At 37.8% G+C, this 15,264-nt stretch overlaps 5 protein-coding genes across 7 annotated transcripts in view; 3 read left to right on the forward strand and 2 right to left on the reverse strand.

Moving 5' to 3' along the window:
• LOC110851691 (calsyntenin-1) overlaps nucleotides 1–3,461 on the forward strand; it is a 57,940-nt gene extending 54,479 nt beyond the window's left edge. Inside the window, exon 25 of the mRNA XM_022099563.2 lies at nucleotides 86–3,461. Within this exon, the coding sequence (XP_021955255.1) occupies nucleotides 86–340 (255 nt within the window). The 3' untranslated portion in view covers nucleotides 341–3,461. The remainder of the gene's footprint in view (nucleotides 1–85) is intronic.
• A 132-nt stretch (nucleotides 3,462–3,593) lies between these two features.
• Nucleotides 3,594–9,397, reverse strand: LOC110852490 (WAS/WASL-interacting protein family member 2). Of its 3 annotated transcripts, none has more exons than XM_022100578.1 (9): nucleotides 8,655–9,397; nucleotides 6,695–7,335; nucleotides 5,269–5,774; nucleotides 4,754–5,152; nucleotides 4,567–4,674; nucleotides 4,418–4,495; nucleotides 4,175–4,331; nucleotides 3,979–4,083; nucleotides 3,594–3,896 (listed from the first exon to the last, which is right to left on the reverse strand). In XM_022100578.1, exons 2-9 carry the CDS (start codon nucleotides 6,879–6,881, stop codon nucleotides 3,805–3,807), a joined length of 1,632 nt encoding a protein of 543 aa, XP_021956270.1. In that variant the 5' UTR covers nucleotides 6,882–7,335; nucleotides 8,655–9,397; the 3' UTR covers nucleotides 3,594–3,804. The 3 variants fall into 3 exon arrangements, with proteins under 3 accessions (XP_021956270.1, XP_035709354.1, XP_035709355.1); XM_035853461.1 differs by lacking the exon at nucleotides 8,655–9,397 and adding an exon at nucleotides 7,427–8,064; XM_035853462.1 differs by lacking the exons at nucleotides 6,695–7,335; nucleotides 8,655–9,397 and adding an exon at nucleotides 5,848–6,234.
• Nucleotides 9,398–9,726: 329 nt separating this feature from the next.
• LOC110852135 lies at nucleotides 9,727–11,673 on the forward strand. The gene is made up of 4 exons (XM_022100121.2): nucleotides 9,727–10,761; nucleotides 10,853–10,958; nucleotides 11,025–11,136; nucleotides 11,324–11,673. Exons 1-4 carry the CDS (start codon nucleotides 9,860–9,862, stop codon nucleotides 11,434–11,436), a joined length of 1,233 nt encoding a protein of 410 aa, XP_021955813.1. The 5' UTR covers nucleotides 9,727–9,859; the 3' UTR covers nucleotides 11,437–11,673.
• On the reverse strand, nucleotides 11,655–12,677 carry LOC110852136 (Parkinson disease protein 7 homolog). The gene is made up of 4 exons (XM_022100123.2): nucleotides 12,407–12,677; nucleotides 12,176–12,337; nucleotides 11,897–12,092; nucleotides 11,655–11,817 (listed from the first exon to the last, which is right to left on the reverse strand). Exons 1-4 carry the CDS (start codon nucleotides 12,590–12,592, stop codon nucleotides 11,696–11,698), a joined length of 666 nt encoding a protein of 221 aa, XP_021955815.1. The 5' UTR covers nucleotides 12,593–12,677; the 3' UTR covers nucleotides 11,655–11,695.
• Nucleotides 12,678–12,705: 28 nt separating this feature from the next.
• On the forward strand, nucleotides 12,706–14,102 carry LOC110852137 (prostamide/prostaglandin F synthase). Its single transcript, XM_022100124.2, has 3 exons — nucleotides 12,706–12,860; nucleotides 13,081–13,486; nucleotides 13,569–14,102. Exons 2-3 carry the CDS (start codon nucleotides 13,106–13,108, stop codon nucleotides 13,764–13,766), a joined length of 579 nt encoding a protein of 192 aa, XP_021955816.1. The 5' UTR covers nucleotides 12,706–12,860; nucleotides 13,081–13,105; the 3' UTR covers nucleotides 13,767–14,102.
• Nucleotides 14,103–15,264: the final 1,162 nt, after the last annotated feature.

Consider the following 15,264-nt stretch of genomic DNA (forward strand, 5'->3'; position numbering starts at 1 on the left):
TACGTATTTTCATAAATTCACAATTACCAAATGTTTCAATCATCTCTTGGCGAGTCTTGCGTAACTCGGTGGATGTTTCTTGCAGAATCTCAGTGGACCCGGCGGCCCTCCTGCCGGTCAATGCGACGAAGGTGATGAGAGTTGGGACGAAGATGACGACGCTTCCAGTTATCATGACGATTCATCATCTGATGACGATGGTGGGGACGAAGTGCGAGCATCTCACCGTCCCCGTCCCACCCAGCCTCAGGTCCACGCCTCCCCTCTCCCTCCCTCCGTCCCATCAACGTCTGGAGCAAAAACAGGCAAAGAGTTGGAGTGGGATCATTCCTCCATGTAAAATCCCAACCTCTCCAATTATTGAAAATCTGAAACAGGTCATTCCTTCGTCACTGTAGAGGCTAATCATCACCACCACCATCATCTTCAGCAACCCAATAATAAATAACCCTGTGCGTATTTGGAGAGAGGGAATTGATTGAAAAATTGTCTACTTGTCCCATTGAAAAGTAGAAACCACACGATTTTTAATTTAATGTATAAGAACAAGTTCTCTTGTATGTGTAGCCTAAAGTCAGTGGACAAGAACAAAACGACCCATCCAAAATCTATAACGATCATAAAAATTAAACTATACAGAGTAGTTTTACGTATATGGACAAATGGGTAGGATTTAGCTTACATCAAAATAATTACAATTACGTACATACTCTTTTCACCACCCCATCACAACCAACCTCCAATCTATACAAACATATTAAGTGTATTGCATAACATAACATTAAGTATCCTTTAATCTCGACAGGATGTCCCGACAAAACTAATCAGTCCTCATTTCTATCACTAATTTTAAATGCTCTGTTCGAGTAGTAGATATGTAGGTATGAGATAATACAACTCGAGTAAGTGTGTGGGTGCGGCAACAACAGAGTTACAGTAATTAATGCAATTACTCATCCAGCTATATCTTTCACTACAGGAGAATGTAGGAAAAGGGACGATCAAAAACATTTGGTTGCTTATTCATGATACGTATATATTTACATTTGTAACACTAATCGTAAGTAAATATTTAGGTCGATAGATTACGCATGAATCAATGAATGAAGAATCAAAAAAATTGACAATTGATGACATATGGGATGAAAAGGCAATCCATTTTTATGTTTCTAATAATTTTAATAGCAATCATAACCACATGTGTGACTGACATATTTCCCCGTAATACTAGACACGTATGCATTAATCCAAGTCAAAAACAATTAACCTGTGTTAATTAAGATTTAATTATTATTAACAATAATTATTAAGCCATCTAACTCGGAATCCCAAATACTGATTTGGTCCTATATTGGGGACGTGGGGATGGGAGCAAAAAAACACAAGGAGCATTGTAAGCATGCGTGGTCCGCATGCTTACAGCATTCCTCCTCCAATGAGGACATCCCATCCCCACTTCGTCAAGAAGGAATTAAAGAAAAGCATATTCATTCCGAACAACGGATTCATAATTTAGTTATATTGGATCAATTGATACATTTAAGTTTCCCTTTATAGAAAGTAATACTAAATCTACAAAAATGGGAGCACAGTTCTCCGACGGTGTGGCACGACATGTCGAATCTGTACATAAAAAACTATATATATCGTAGGCATAATATGCAGCTAGCTAATGATAACACACTATAATAAGGAATAGTTCGTATGAAAAAATTTATGTATTACACAATTATTGTTGTATTGTTAAGAACACGAATTGTAGAGATGGTGTAATATTACTGTTATCTCATCCCATTGATTTTTTTTTTACTTAAAACCTGTACATGTATATATGTACTACTGATTTTGAGCTTAATTGTATTGCGGAATTATATACATTCATCATTTAACTAATTTTATCATGCCCGGTTTTGTTAGTCTATCATGACTATACAGTCGATTGTTTCTGTATTTCTCAAACATGGTTGTGTTCGGTTAATTAGTTGTTTACAATTGGTTTTGAGAGGATATATACAACTTTGTGTTTGTATACAGGTTATTTTTTAAAGGATTTTTTCAGTATATTGACCAGATTTCGATAAATGTGCTATTTTTTGAATAACCCAACCTATTATTATCCTGTCGATAGCTACTGGTGGATGATGGCTATAAAAGTAGTAAGTTTTCCGGATGCGTTTTCCCATCGATTGAATAATTTGTGGCGTGACATATCCTAAACGTATATCTGGTTTATTGAGCATCATCAGCAACATAAATTTTGTGAAAGGAATTTCCATTGAGCGGCTATAAATTGTAGCTATGTGCACCCCTCCCACTACACTTTACACACAGTACATTACACTTAGTGTAGCACGTAGTCATTGTATTATTCATAATATAATATATATGTATGTAAAAGTCGGTGTAATAACTTATTAACTGGGCCCCTTAAAGATACCCTGCGCACTGTCACCATAATCTTACTTACTTAATCTCGAAGATGAATAACACATGCAGAGAGGTTGCTATTTACAACTGTGACTTTGTTTTGCATGAATGAAATGCCAAGATTTTGGATACAACAAATTATTACCTTGGCAGAGTAGTCAGGAAGGGAAATACTGGAGAGATGTGTCTGTGGGTCATGTTCATTAATCTTTTGTCATGCCGAGCTGAATTGAGATGCTGGATAAACTGGATAAGAATAGACAAGTAATAAAAAAAATGGGGAGGAAAAAATCATCCTAGTTTTGATAAAGTGCAGACTCTTGTTTGATTTGATTGTGACAACCAAAAATGTGCAACACAGATTTATCAAAAAAATGTACCTCTTTGTTGTTCTATTCCATGTGTAATATGTGTTGATTGTTGTTTAATAGGCAAAAAGCAAATTAAAGAAATTAACGAGTAGTACAAGTTTAGTTGTTAATTGTGTAATTATCGTAAAACGTAACTAAAAATACGAGTATTTGAAATACATTCCAAAACATGCCCTTATTAATATTTTGTGTCATGGTACGATTTTAGTTAGATTTACATTCTCGTTATGTCCGAATTTTTTAGAAATTGACTTCATGCCTAATTTACATAGAGCAAAATTACGATATATATATTGAAGCCTACTTAATTATTCCTATATATTTACATATATATAATTAATTCAAACAAATTGGACTTATCCATTGCTAAGAATTGAATATGAACAATTGAATATGATTAACTTTACTTATGCTTGGTTTTCGAACAAATTACACACATTTGCACACCTTCTCTCTCTCTCGTATTTACTTGTATGGTAACGAATAAGGATGTAGTTGATTTGTAATAAGTAATAAGTTAAATCTATTTAGCCATCTAACCGTAATAATTATAATTGTAATATGGTTAACCGTGTAAACTGCTGCGTCCTCCCAAAAATTATGATGGATACATTATTCTATGATTGAATAAAACGTGTTTAACCTTATTTTTTCGAATTTAAATCGTTCCCAGTGCTTCCACATTTTATTCAATAGTTTTAGAAATACATACACATGCAGTTGCTCCCTGAATATGTGGCGATTGTGGATATGCTCGTGAGTCATGAATTAATGCAATAAGTAGGCGTGACCGACTTTCATTCTAGTACACATCGTTTTATTATGTTAATGTAATACCCATCGTGAATTGAATAACAAGTTGATATCATATTGTGATTAAGACTTTCGTATGTTGTTTTGCACGTTTCACAGGAGTCTTATAGTTTCGATTATTTGCCTATTTTCAAAAGTTCTACAAAACCGCGGACGCACTTGTAAGAATTAAGTTACTAGTCTAGCACCAATTTTAGCAGGTTGAAGTATTATTGACCCAGAGTTTTTGTTCCAGTTGGATATGAGTTGGTGGTTGGGGAGCGGGTTGTCTCTTGACTGATTGAGCTATTTACATTGAAATTTTGTTTTTTATTGTGAAAAAGTCAACATTAAAAAAATATTACTACTTCATGCAGCTAAAACCTACCATTTTTGCTAGGGTAGGTTTTCATTATGCCTTTAAATGGAATGGGCGACGGTAGCTCATCTAAGGATTTGAAAAGGTGGCCGAATCGAGCTTCTAAGTCAGGACCTACAATTACACAAAAAAAACATTCTATCATGTGGGCTCTTCTACTCAAGACAAACATCGTTGCATTATGTATTTGACTATTCATACATACCAGAATACACAACCGAGGAGGACGAAGATCCGGAACTAGACCCAACTGACGTAATTGACGAAGTAGATGTTATACTTCTCATGGAGGAATTTCTCGTTGGGGGAGGAGGTGGCGCTCCAACTCCATTGAATGGGAGTGGAGGTAAGGGTCCCAAATTCTGTAAATATTTGATACGATTAGACATGACCATTCGATTGAGATGAATATGAAAGACGGATAAAGCTGAACAGCTTTTTATCGTACCCCATTGACTCTAACATGAGCATGAGGTGGTGTAGGAGCTGGAGCTGTTCGATGTGGGGGTGGGGGAGGTGCGGTGGCCTGACGAAAAGAAGGAGTATTATAAAATACATATGCAGCCACAATACATACTTGTCAACAGCTAAACATACCGGAGGAGGTGGAGGTGGATGGTTTGGTGGAGCTTTATTCGGAGGTGGGGGTGGTCTGGCGGCAGGAGGTCGTAACGGCGAAGGCCTACCCCTAGGATTCCCACCATTCTGCAAACAATAACCTCAGTCATAAATTTTTTATACTAATGATGTCTGTTTTTCAATATAATGCAAAAAACAAACTCACAATAATCCTTGGCGGAGGTGGAGGTTGGTTGGCAAAATCTCTTCCAGCCGATCTGCCCATCGTTCTATATTCTATACTCGAGGCGGTGGCTGTCGACGGTGATGCTGGTTTTGGCATACGCATACTTTGTGCCCGATTTACACCCGCCGACGGGGGTGTTGGCGGAGGTGGTGTAGAAGTTTGGCCGGCTGAAGAAGAACTAACATTTGGACTTGCAGAATCGGAAGATGAATTTCCCATAGCAGAAGGAGGAATGTATAAACTTGGTAGTTTTGGAGGGGGATTGGGCTTGGAGGGTTTTGAGCCACTATTATTCATCCCAGGAGGTTTGGGTGCCAGGGATGGCTTTCCAAAATTTGATGTCCTTGATGCGGTCACATCATTTGCCTGCTGTGGCGTCTACATATATAAAAAAACGTGAAGTAATGGTTGCGGGGATATCGCCATTATTAATTTACTATTACTAATGATGCTAATTAATAGTGTTGGAAAGGTAAAGTATTGTGTTAACGTACACTTGGTTTCATGTTCGATGGGGGTGGCGGGGGCGGCGCAGGTTTATTGGCTAGACTAGTTGCTGAATTATTTTTCATTGTAAGGCTGACAGTTATTGAGTGGTGATGATGATTATTATTATTGTTGTTGTTGTTATTATTATTATGATTACTATTTGCAAAATTGGGTGAACTGCTGCTATTATACGAGTTATTATGATTTGGGGAATTTCCAGGACTTGTGGTTATTCTACTATGGTTATGGGTGGGACTCGTTGTGTCATTGTTGTGTTTCCTTCCGTTGAAACCGGTACCACTTCCACTCCCTTTGGCAGGCGTACTTCCAACGGGTTTTAACTTGGGAATACCTCCAGCAAATAACCCTCCTAAACCTTGTGGTCCTAAACCTACACCATTTCCACGCCCACCACCGCTTCCACTAGTCGAAGCCGACGAGCTACTTGAAATACTGCTTCCTCCAGATCCTCCTCCAATACTTGGTCCAGTCTTGTTGCGGTTCGCATTAGCTAAATATTACAAAAACAAAGAACAATAATTAATAAATGTTCAAGGTTGCGTTTACTATAATATCGTCCACACCATCCAATGAAAACGAGTCAACCCAGTCATCACTTTTTTCCAACTCGTCTACCGTCAAAACTCTGAATCGGACCAAATGTACACCACCCATTCTTATAATTTACAGCTATCCGAAGGAAATAACAAATAGTTGACTGATACGACCTAGTCAATAAATCCGAAAATAGGACTCCGCCATTTTTTTAGCAGTATTAAGTAGTATGTATTGTGCTCTATCTGTACTCTGACTTGTTCTTGCTACTAGTAGTTATAAAATCTTTGTTGGGCATCTACCAAAAACAACCAAATAGTTGCACTTGAGCACGTCTTCCCAACTGGATTGCCAAAAAATCCATGTGTTTTTCTACTATCACGAAATCCAAGTCAGTTTACAGGAAGCATGTCGTCATCAGTCATCATCGCGTATGTATCACATTGTCATTTTCATATAACAAAAAAAAATTGCAAAATGTGCTGACTAGTACTTTACCACTTTGCCAACTGTCAAACTAAACACAATGTTGCAATATCAACTTTACTTTAATTGTAGATTAAAGAATAATTAAAGATGTCAAGTTTGAATATAAAACGCCACCCACTCCACTGTTCATTTTATAGTAGCTTTGAAGCATTTATACAAAAACTCTCACTTTTCTGCGTGGAAAACTAACTTGTTATTGATTTCGGCAATAACAATCCGTTTATTCCAATTATTTCTTCCATATTTCCTTCTTATACACTTACTCAGAGGATACAATTGGAGGGTGTGGTTGGTTATACTTGTTCATTTTCTTCCAAGTCATTCGTATTTGTGCCTTCTTTCTTTCAAATACCTTATTCAGATTCTTATTGTTCGTTATTAACTTACCATCCACGAGAGGAGCACTTCTATCGTTAACAATGGCAGCTTTCTTTAATTTCTTCCCTTGTCGAATAGAATCTAATAGCTGATTTCGTGACTTGGCGTCCTGTGCGCCTCCCGATGGCGAACTTAAATTAAATGATGGGGGAGGGGGAGGTCCTGGAGGTGGCGGAGGGGGTGGAGGCACAGGCATTTTCAAAAAGAATTAGCAATCAAAAAGAGTCCAACTAATAAACTTTTTAAAGCAATTGGAAAAACTCAAGTAAAAGTCAATATCACAACCACTTGCAATCTGTCTGTCAATAAAAACGTGTTAAAAATCTAATGATATTCCCATCGTTGTTTGCAAAATTGGTGTCACTCTCAAGACCGCGTCCATAAATCTGAAATCTCTGTTTCGGCGTGAAGCATAAGGTCTGCTTGTTGAAGATGATGATGATGACGAGTGACGAGAAAAATTTCACCCACAACGCTTCCACTATGTAATTCCACGAACGAGCATTAATTCGTTATTCCACTCTAATTAGCAAGCTGATATGATGATGAAGCTCAATTTCTTATATTCGGCTTATTCAAGTATCACAAAATTCAGTGCACAACGACGGACAAAGGACATATGTATGTATGTAATGTAGGCCAGTCCACGTCTGCAAATTATACAAAAAACACCAAAATAATAAATAAAATACAAAAGCAAATTACTCAGTAAATCAAGTAGTCATAAAATGATTGATTTACTTTTTTTAAATTTTAATTCTGATTAAGCGCCTCAATGGAGACGACGACACAGTGATTATTAAAATTCAGAAGTAATAAGTTTGGCAAGAATACTTTGTAGGGGTTAGAGTTTGGTTAACAGAATAGCAGAGCATAAAGAAATGCGGTTGAACAAGTCTTATACTTATTTATTTAGTAGTGAAGATGTTGCGAGAATACAAATAATTGTAAAACTTGAAAACAAACATTATTCAACAACTGCTTTTACAAGAGCGTTATTATTATTACTTATGGTAAGAGAGATGCATATTTCGCTTAAAACATAGCATTTTCTTTTTCTTAAGTCAATAACCACATTGCCACACCACTTTAACACTTGACAATTTACAGCAAACAGAAACTCTACTGCTGACTGATGGATGATAGTGTGACCACAGGCTAAACCGCTGTGCAAATGTAAAGTAAAATTGTAAAAATGAAATTCTATAAAACCATGGCCAATTTAAACTCTGTTTTAAATTAATTTCAACTGCTCCTACTTTGTAGAATAAGATGAAGATTTTGCTGGTTTGGTTAGTCAGTGGTCTATAATATCAGCACTGGAAAGAAAATATGTAAGTTGAACGCAGACATCAGCAAACTGCCTCAGCGTCAATAATTTACTGGTACAGAACAGAGCTGAGTGACGATGAGTTGTTCTTTCTTCTTATCACAGAAAGTTGAGGGTTTAAACGATAACGAGGGGATATGGCGTTAAGTGTTAAATAAATGATGATAAAAAGCTATGAGAGCATAATGAGTAGACACAGGATGTAAAGATTTTCATAAAAAAGGACCCCAACGAAGGATCGGATTTATGTACGAAGCTTATATTTTCCTATATATATGCATTAGTTTTTTATTGCCTCCTCTGTAACTGAACTGAGCTACAGCTTCGGTTAACTACAATTCTTCTCGAATTTACAAACGATGATGGAAAGATAAAGTATAACTAATATATTTAAAAACAGACAGGACAGTTCAAGGGTATGCGCACAAGGAAAGATTACCACACACGGCGAATAAATGATAATAATAATAATGAAGCAACAGATGTGTTCATGAAAAAAAAGGTTGACAATAAATAATATTTGTCGAATATTCTCAATAGCTAGGAAAAGAGAATGCGACGACACGATCTTTCCAAAGGTTTAAATACATAAAAAAGAAGAGACATGAAAGTATTTTAATCAAATTATGAACTAATTACCTTTTGTTTGAGATTGATTGACTTTTTGAAAATTGTAGTCCAAATCTTGTCTTCATTTGTCTTTACGCTGTTTATTAATAGGATATTTTTCTGAAGAAATCCGTGATTTCGACTGGTATTGCACAATGTTCCTTTCCTTCTTTGTCAATTAGTGACGTGTGACGTGAGTGACCACCACGACGACGGAACAGAAGACGACGCCTTACAAGGATGTACCCTTCATTTGTACTGCACAACTATGACTCAATCTCAATCTTTGACTCATTATTGTATTACACAATTAACTTTTATTTTGGGTTGGCTAACCTTTAAGAACAAGTCGACCACAAAATAATATAACTTTACAACCCTAATTCTAATGTCCAATCGGTACTTCCACCGTCCAGCAGTATTAATAATTTTAGAAGACTAGGATTTAAATTCCTCGTGGGATGAATACTCTCTCACCTCGTCGTCACCTTACTCACTCGCACTAATTAACAGATAGTTAACAACAAATGTCTCCATTATTTAAATTCAACAATGAATGGGATGGGTTGACTGCGATGATGATGACGGGGAGACTATAATATTGGCAATTTCAGTTCAGCTGCTATACAACATACTACAACCACCATCCACGATCCTACTACTACTACAGAATACTATGATAAATTCGCCATCATCATCCCACTGACTGAACTGTTCTGTTAGTTATTAAACCGCAATAATTATCTTCACTCGCACTGAAGAAACGTGAAACTTTTTTCATTCAGCGAGCACTAGCAAGCAAGTGAGTGACCAATATGATAAATACAGACAGGGGGCTCCCTCCGCTCCACAGCCCATTTCAATCTCCGTCTCCCTCAACCTGCTCCTGTCTGACCAAACAGATTGGAGTAGTAGATGGCATGCTTTCACAGTAATTTCATGAAAAACAATTGTTTTCAGGAAATAATTTCATGCAACTTTTCCACACTGTCAAATAATGGCATGTTTTTATTATTACGCGGATTTAAAACAATTCCATAATTAAGTAATATGTAAAACAAACCAAGCTTCATTCTTGCGTAGAAATTGGGGCAAATAAAGTGCCAGGCGGGACAGAAGGCCGCGAGTACTCTCCATGCACCATCCGTCATTTCTCTAAATTTGTTTGTTTACTTTCTCTTCATTTAACTTATATTTTCTAAATATCAAATTGGTTATAAAACGCAGCGGTGACAATGAAGAAGGGTACAAGTATTACATCGGGAGTTTGGATAAAATCAACCGCTGGAGCATCCTCATCCAGTTCTTCAAGTACTTCACGGTCACGCAGTAATTATTTGTCGCCACATTATGGTGAAGAACCTCACCAACAAAACAGAAGCAGCAAAGTAATTCGCCCCAAAAGGTTTAGGCAGCCCAAGATAACGTCCATGATAAGCAAACCTGTGTCTGAGGTCGATGTTACAAATCTGAAAGAGTTTCATGGTGGATTACGTCAAATGACGAAGGACGATGTAACCAAAAAAGTTCCTGCAGAGGTAGAAGAGGTTGTGTGCTCTTCTTCTTCAGACAGTTCGACATCGTTTGAGGATTTCGATGACGATATGCCCACCCCTGCAACCAGGGATATTTGCAATGACGAGAAATCCCCTGGTTTGGACCATGTGATTGACAATTGTGATTTGTCTACCATCCTTGTGGGAAATATTACGGAACTTGTGGATATTTCTGGGTCCGATTCTGACAGTGTTAACTTTCTACCACCCACCCCGCAGCCAGTACGAAAAATTCCACCAGCTAAAAGTCATCGAACAAATAGGGTTCTGAAAAACCTAGAGTCAGATAACATTCTTGTAGAATCCCCCCAAATACATGAACACACGCCACCCCCACCACCGTCTATGTCTCCTATTAGACTGTTTGGTCGGTCTCCTATTCAAGCGTTTGGTCGGTCTCCCATTCGATCGTTTGATCGGTCTCCTATTAGAACGCCTCGTCAGTCTCCCATTAGAACGTTTGGTCGGTCTCCTGTTAGAACGTTTGATCGATCTCCCAAGAGACCTCCACCTGTCTGGAATAATGAAAATGTGACTAACCAACTCAATTGTACGGCAGATTTAATTCGGGACTTTGATAGGTAAGAAACCCGTCGTTTTATTAAGTAAAATTAACTGTCATGTCAGATTTAGTTATTTCTTACATATTATTTCTTTACTGTGACATTCTAGAGTACCAGTTAGAAATTTGAACGACCGGTTGGACATGTTTAAACCGATTCGAAATAAAGCGGACCGTGCAAAATTGGATGGTTGGGATTGTGATCTTTGTCGTGAGGTGATTATTGCATTATTTTATTTTTGTACACTGAACCTGAGTGTAATTATATTATTGTCTCACCAGTATTACCGAGGCTTGGAGGATGACATGCATCCACATGAATTACAACGGTTAAAAAATAATTGCTCCCGTCACCGTTCCACAAGGCCAATCAATCAGAGCGACACTCCTCCGGGTAAGTGAATACTTACGTGAAACCGTCACACATATCAACCACCCCGTCGGAGGGGGTTGGAGACCTCGTTCGGCTTATCGGGGGTACCTCCCGGGAGGTTGCGACGTTTCACTGAAACATCGCAACTCTTTGATCGAACGGTTGACATATGTAAGACATATTTGAATGACCAAATTTACACTTTCAGATATATGGAAAACCTATCTGCCAAGTACTCAAGAAGCCATTGAACGCGGACTGATTCGAATCGGAGTGGCTTCTCCACCAGTTAGGCGAAAGCGACACGATCTTTTAGACTAATTTTTTTTATTGTATCGACTCTCGTGATTCAAATTCAAAGTGTTCCATAAAATTAAATTATTTGTTGGTAATATTTTATACCAGAAAGAGTGATATTTTCAAGTGTTTATTAATCCTAAGAATACTTGAGCTAAAGTTTTTTTTTCAATTGACAATATGTTCATATAGGTTTTTTATATTGTATGTGCTTTTTACAAGAGCCAAGTTCAATCATCAAGTAAACTTTTTCCAATCATACTTTTACGTGTTTATTATGATTTCAATCTTTAAGTAACATAGCTTTGCCAACCTGATCTGCTTTTTCTTTTCCCACGAGATTTTCTACAATGGCCAACGACCATTCCAAAGCAGTTCCTGGACCACGACTAGTAATGACATTGCCTGAAAAAAAAATCATTGAACATCATACAAAACAAGACAAATAAGTAGCAGCCAGCTTGCAATATCTAATGAACATTACCATCAACGACGACTCTGTCCTCCTTGTACGTGTACAAATTTCCCTCTAATAACTTGTCCTTAACACCCGGATATGAAGTAATTGATTTTCCAAGACCAATGCCATGTTTTTTCAATGCTGTTGGCCCTGCACAAATTGATGCCACCAGACGTCCTGCTTTATCCTGTTCTCGAAGCATTTCACCAAGTTCTTCTGACTAAAAATATGTTGAAACGTGTAAGTTGACCTCGTCGTTGGTTCATCGATATCACTGATATATTTTTTTCCCCTTGCTCATACCTCCACAAATGCCTCCGCCCCTTTCAGACCGCCAGGTAGGAGAATGGCATCATAGGGACAAGACCCATTGGCATCCATCAGTGACATTTCCACCCCCACAATAACGTCCCTGGAACAGATCTTCGGAGTAGAATCACCCAATCCTGCCACGGTCACCTGGACCTAAATATTTAGATGCATTAATAATCTTTAACCTACTCTAAAATTCAAGTAAATTATAATTAGTCTTGCCCCGGCCCGACGTAGAACATCGATTGGTGTAACAGATTCAATTTCTTCAGACCCATTTGCCACAACGACCAAAGCCTTTTTACTCCCCATTCCCAAAGATGATAAATTTTTTACACAATGAATTGTATTACGAACGTTGTAACCTTCAAAAATTAACTTACGGATTACTCTTTGAGCTAAAATCATTGGCAAACAAATTTCATCCCAGATATGTAATAGATCAAAGGAACAATCCAATGTACACGTTTGAACATTTGTTGAGCGAAATCATGAGTTTGTTTTGCAGATGACGGCTGGGCAATTCGGTACAGACTTTTCCTACTTACGAGACATAAGAATGACAGAAAGAGAAAGTAAAGTAACATCAGTATCACTTTATTCAGAGAAAGTTGCACATTTAACATTACTAGTCTCAAAATTCGGTTTCTTCATCCCCCCTTGTTGCTGCTAGAAGGTAAAATCTTTGTATTTACTCGGCTCATAATTAATCAAACACTATTTATTTATTTGTACTGCGCTCAGTGAGCTTCGAAGTTTTGTCCTTCTTTCACCCATGTCTTGTTTTCGTCTGTTTTCTGCTTTCCCATATCGACAACCAATTTTGTGACTATTTGAGGCGTTCGTGTGTATTATGAAATATTTAGTTATGACTCATAACTTATGACATATTTCAGGTATATCAGGAATAATTACATAAAAATGCCCGTAAATTTGGCTTCGATTGGAAAGAACTCGGTGAAAATGGTCCCATCCATGAAAGAGGTCAAACTGGAATCATTGTGGGCCGAACAAACCGTTGTGGTCACTTTCTTTCGACGATTCGGATGCGTTTTTTGTCGTCAGGGGGCTAAGGAGTTGTCTCTCTTGACCCCTTTGCTTGCATCACACAACGTCAAGAACATTGGCGTTGGTCTAGAAGAGTTTGGGCTAGAGGAGTTTGTGGAGGGCAAATTCTTTAATGGCGACTTGTATGTAGACATAGAAAAGAAAACATACCAGGATCTTGGATACAAAAGGTATGGCACTTTTGGAGTCATGATGAGTTTGTTCAGTAAGACAGCACGAGATGCACTAGCCAAAGTAAGTCAACCATTTGAACTATTTAATGTCCAACATATATCTGTAATAACAATAAGTAGCATGATCAATTGTGTACCTTCAGAACAAAGTGGATAAGCTTGAGAGCAATCTGAAAGGGGACGGGCTTCAAACTGGTGGCACTCTCGTGATTACGAAGGGAGGTGACCAAGTTTTGCTGGACTACCGACAAGATAATCCTGCAGATCAAGTTGATACGGCTGAGATCCTGCGAGTGCTTGAGATCCCCAACCCAGCGGCCAAAGACGACGCCAAACACTGATTACAAGCAGTCAATAAATTACTTGTAATAGTGGATACAAATAAGTCAACAGTATATGTGGTTTTATTCATGACTTTCACAGGTGCAATGGAAATATACCCAAGCCTGTGGGACGATCTTTATTATGAAACTTGTGAATATATTGTTGATTATTTCATTAATACGGTAGCAGTACATATTAAAGGGGCGACGTATTATTGTCGTTGTCGATTAAAGCTGAGTAGACGAAATAAAGCTACCGACTTTCCGAACTGTACTACCCTCCTTAGATCATGTTTATTAGAACTGTGTCATCAATTAAAAAATATGCCAATAAATCATTTGAAAAGAGTGAAATATATTGCATTCATGTATTTGCTAAATGCGAAAAATGTAACAATATGCACAATTTAACAAAATGTACTTAAAACTTAAACCATCCATGCACCTTTTTCAAACTATATTAAGTACAAGGTTGGGTGTTGATAGTTGGATGTGTTTTTTGCGTATTGAAGACTTTAATGTTGCTTATTATTATTTTAACGAAGAGCATCATTAGGCCGTCATTGTCAACACGCGAACAAGTGGGTGCAGAGATTTTGCAAACCGGCAAATTCTTTCAGCAAATTCCATCATCAGTTAGCAGTCCAAAGTTGAAGTTGAAGTTATGTACTCCGTCGTATAAGCGGGCGATAAGCAAGTTAAAAACATAATCTAATTTGCAATTATATATGGTATAAATAAGTGATATAGTATTGATTTATATTTAATTTCTTATTAAAAAAATTACTCCTGAAAGACTGAAATCTTTCTCCATTCCGTCCTCATCCTTGTATCTTGTCACCTGTATGATTAACCAGCAGGTTGGTGGGTGAACAGAATTAATTTGCTGAATGTACTTACTGACTAATTAATTGTCTTGCAGGACTTTCTCCTATCCTTCGCTATTCTCGCGATCTGTTTTCACCCTCCGACCCACATTCAGCCGATGTTCTCATCCACCAAGGTTTGTAGATTTATTTGGTCGGGTGCCCTAATTGCTTTCGACTTCCGTCCACCTGTCTTGTAAGTACCAATAAAAAATTTCCTTCTGTGACTAATAGTACTAATATGCAAACATTTATAACTAAATTGTCACAGGTGCAGCTACCTCAACACTTATCAAACAATCCGGCCAATCCACAACACCATCAACAACAACGATATAAAAATGCCTGTAGATTTGTCATCCATCGGAAGAAACTTGGTAAAGTCGGTCCCCACCATGGAAGAGGTCAAGTTGGAATCATTGTGGGCCGAGCAAACCGTTGTCCTTACCTTCTTTCGACGCTTTGGATGACTGTTCTGTAGGCAGGGGGCTAGAGAGTTGTCTCTTTTAACGCCCCTGCTTGCATCACACAATGTCAAGAATATTGGCATTGGTCTCGAGGAATTTGGATTAAAGGAGTTTGTGGAAGGCCAATTCTTCAACGGGGATTTGTACGTTGATATCGGCAAGAAAACGTATCAAGATCTCGGT

Source organism: Folsomia candida, unplaced genomic scaffold (assembly GCF_002217175.1).
Source record: "Folsomia candida strain VU population unplaced genomic scaffold, ASM221717v1 Fcan01_Sc007, whole genome shotgun sequence".
NCBI lineage: Eukaryota > Metazoa > Arthropoda > Collembola > Entomobryomorpha > Isotomidae > Folsomia > Folsomia candida.

Excerpts from the sequence above, each read along its gene's own strand:
- LOC110852490 (XM_022100578.1), bottom strand. The coding sequence starts at position 6,881 with ATGCCTGTGCCTCCACCCCCTCCGCCACCTCCAGGACCTCCCCCTCCC. Across the intron at positions 4,675-4,753 it reads CACCTCCGCCAAGGATTATT|AATGGTGGGAATCCTAGGGG; the intron begins GTGAGTTTGTTT and ends TATTGTTTGCAG. Across the intron at positions 4,496-4,566 it reads ATCCACCTCCACCTCCTCCG|GCCACCGCACCTCCCCCACC; the intron begins GTATGTTTAGCT and ends TCTTTTCGTCAG.
- LOC110852135 (XM_022100121.2), top strand. The coding sequence starts at position 9,860 with ATGAAGAAGGGTACAAGTATTACATCGGGAGTTTGGATAAAATCAACC. Across the intron at positions 10,762-10,852 it reads TTAATTCGGGACTTTGATAG|AGTACCAGTTAGAAATTTGA; the intron begins GTAAGAAACCCG and ends GTGACATTCTAG. Across the intron at positions 10,959-11,024 it reads ATTGTGATCTTTGTCGTGAG|TATTACCGAGGCTTGGAGGA; the intron begins GTGATTATTGCA and ends TTGTCTCACCAG.
- LOC110852136 (XM_022100123.2), bottom strand. The coding sequence starts at position 12,592 with ATGATTTTAGCTCAAAGAGTAATCCGTAAGTTAATTTTTGAAGGTTAC. Across the intron at positions 12,338-12,406 it reads ATGTTCTACGTCGGGCCGGG|GTCCAGGTGACCGTGGCAGG; the intron begins GCAAGACTAATT and ends CTAAATATTTAG. Across the intron at positions 12,093-12,175 it reads GGGCGGAGGCATTTGTGGAG|TCAGAAGAACTTGGTGAAAT; the intron begins GTATGAGCAAGG and ends ACATATTTTTAG.
- LOC110852137 (XM_022100124.2), top strand. The coding sequence starts at position 13,106 with ATGCCCGTAAATTTGGCTTCGATTGGAAAGAACTCGGTGAAAATGGTC. Across the intron at positions 13,487-13,568 it reads CACGAGATGCACTAGCCAAA|AACAAAGTGGATAAGCTTGA; the intron begins GTAAGTCAACCA and ends GTGTACCTTCAG.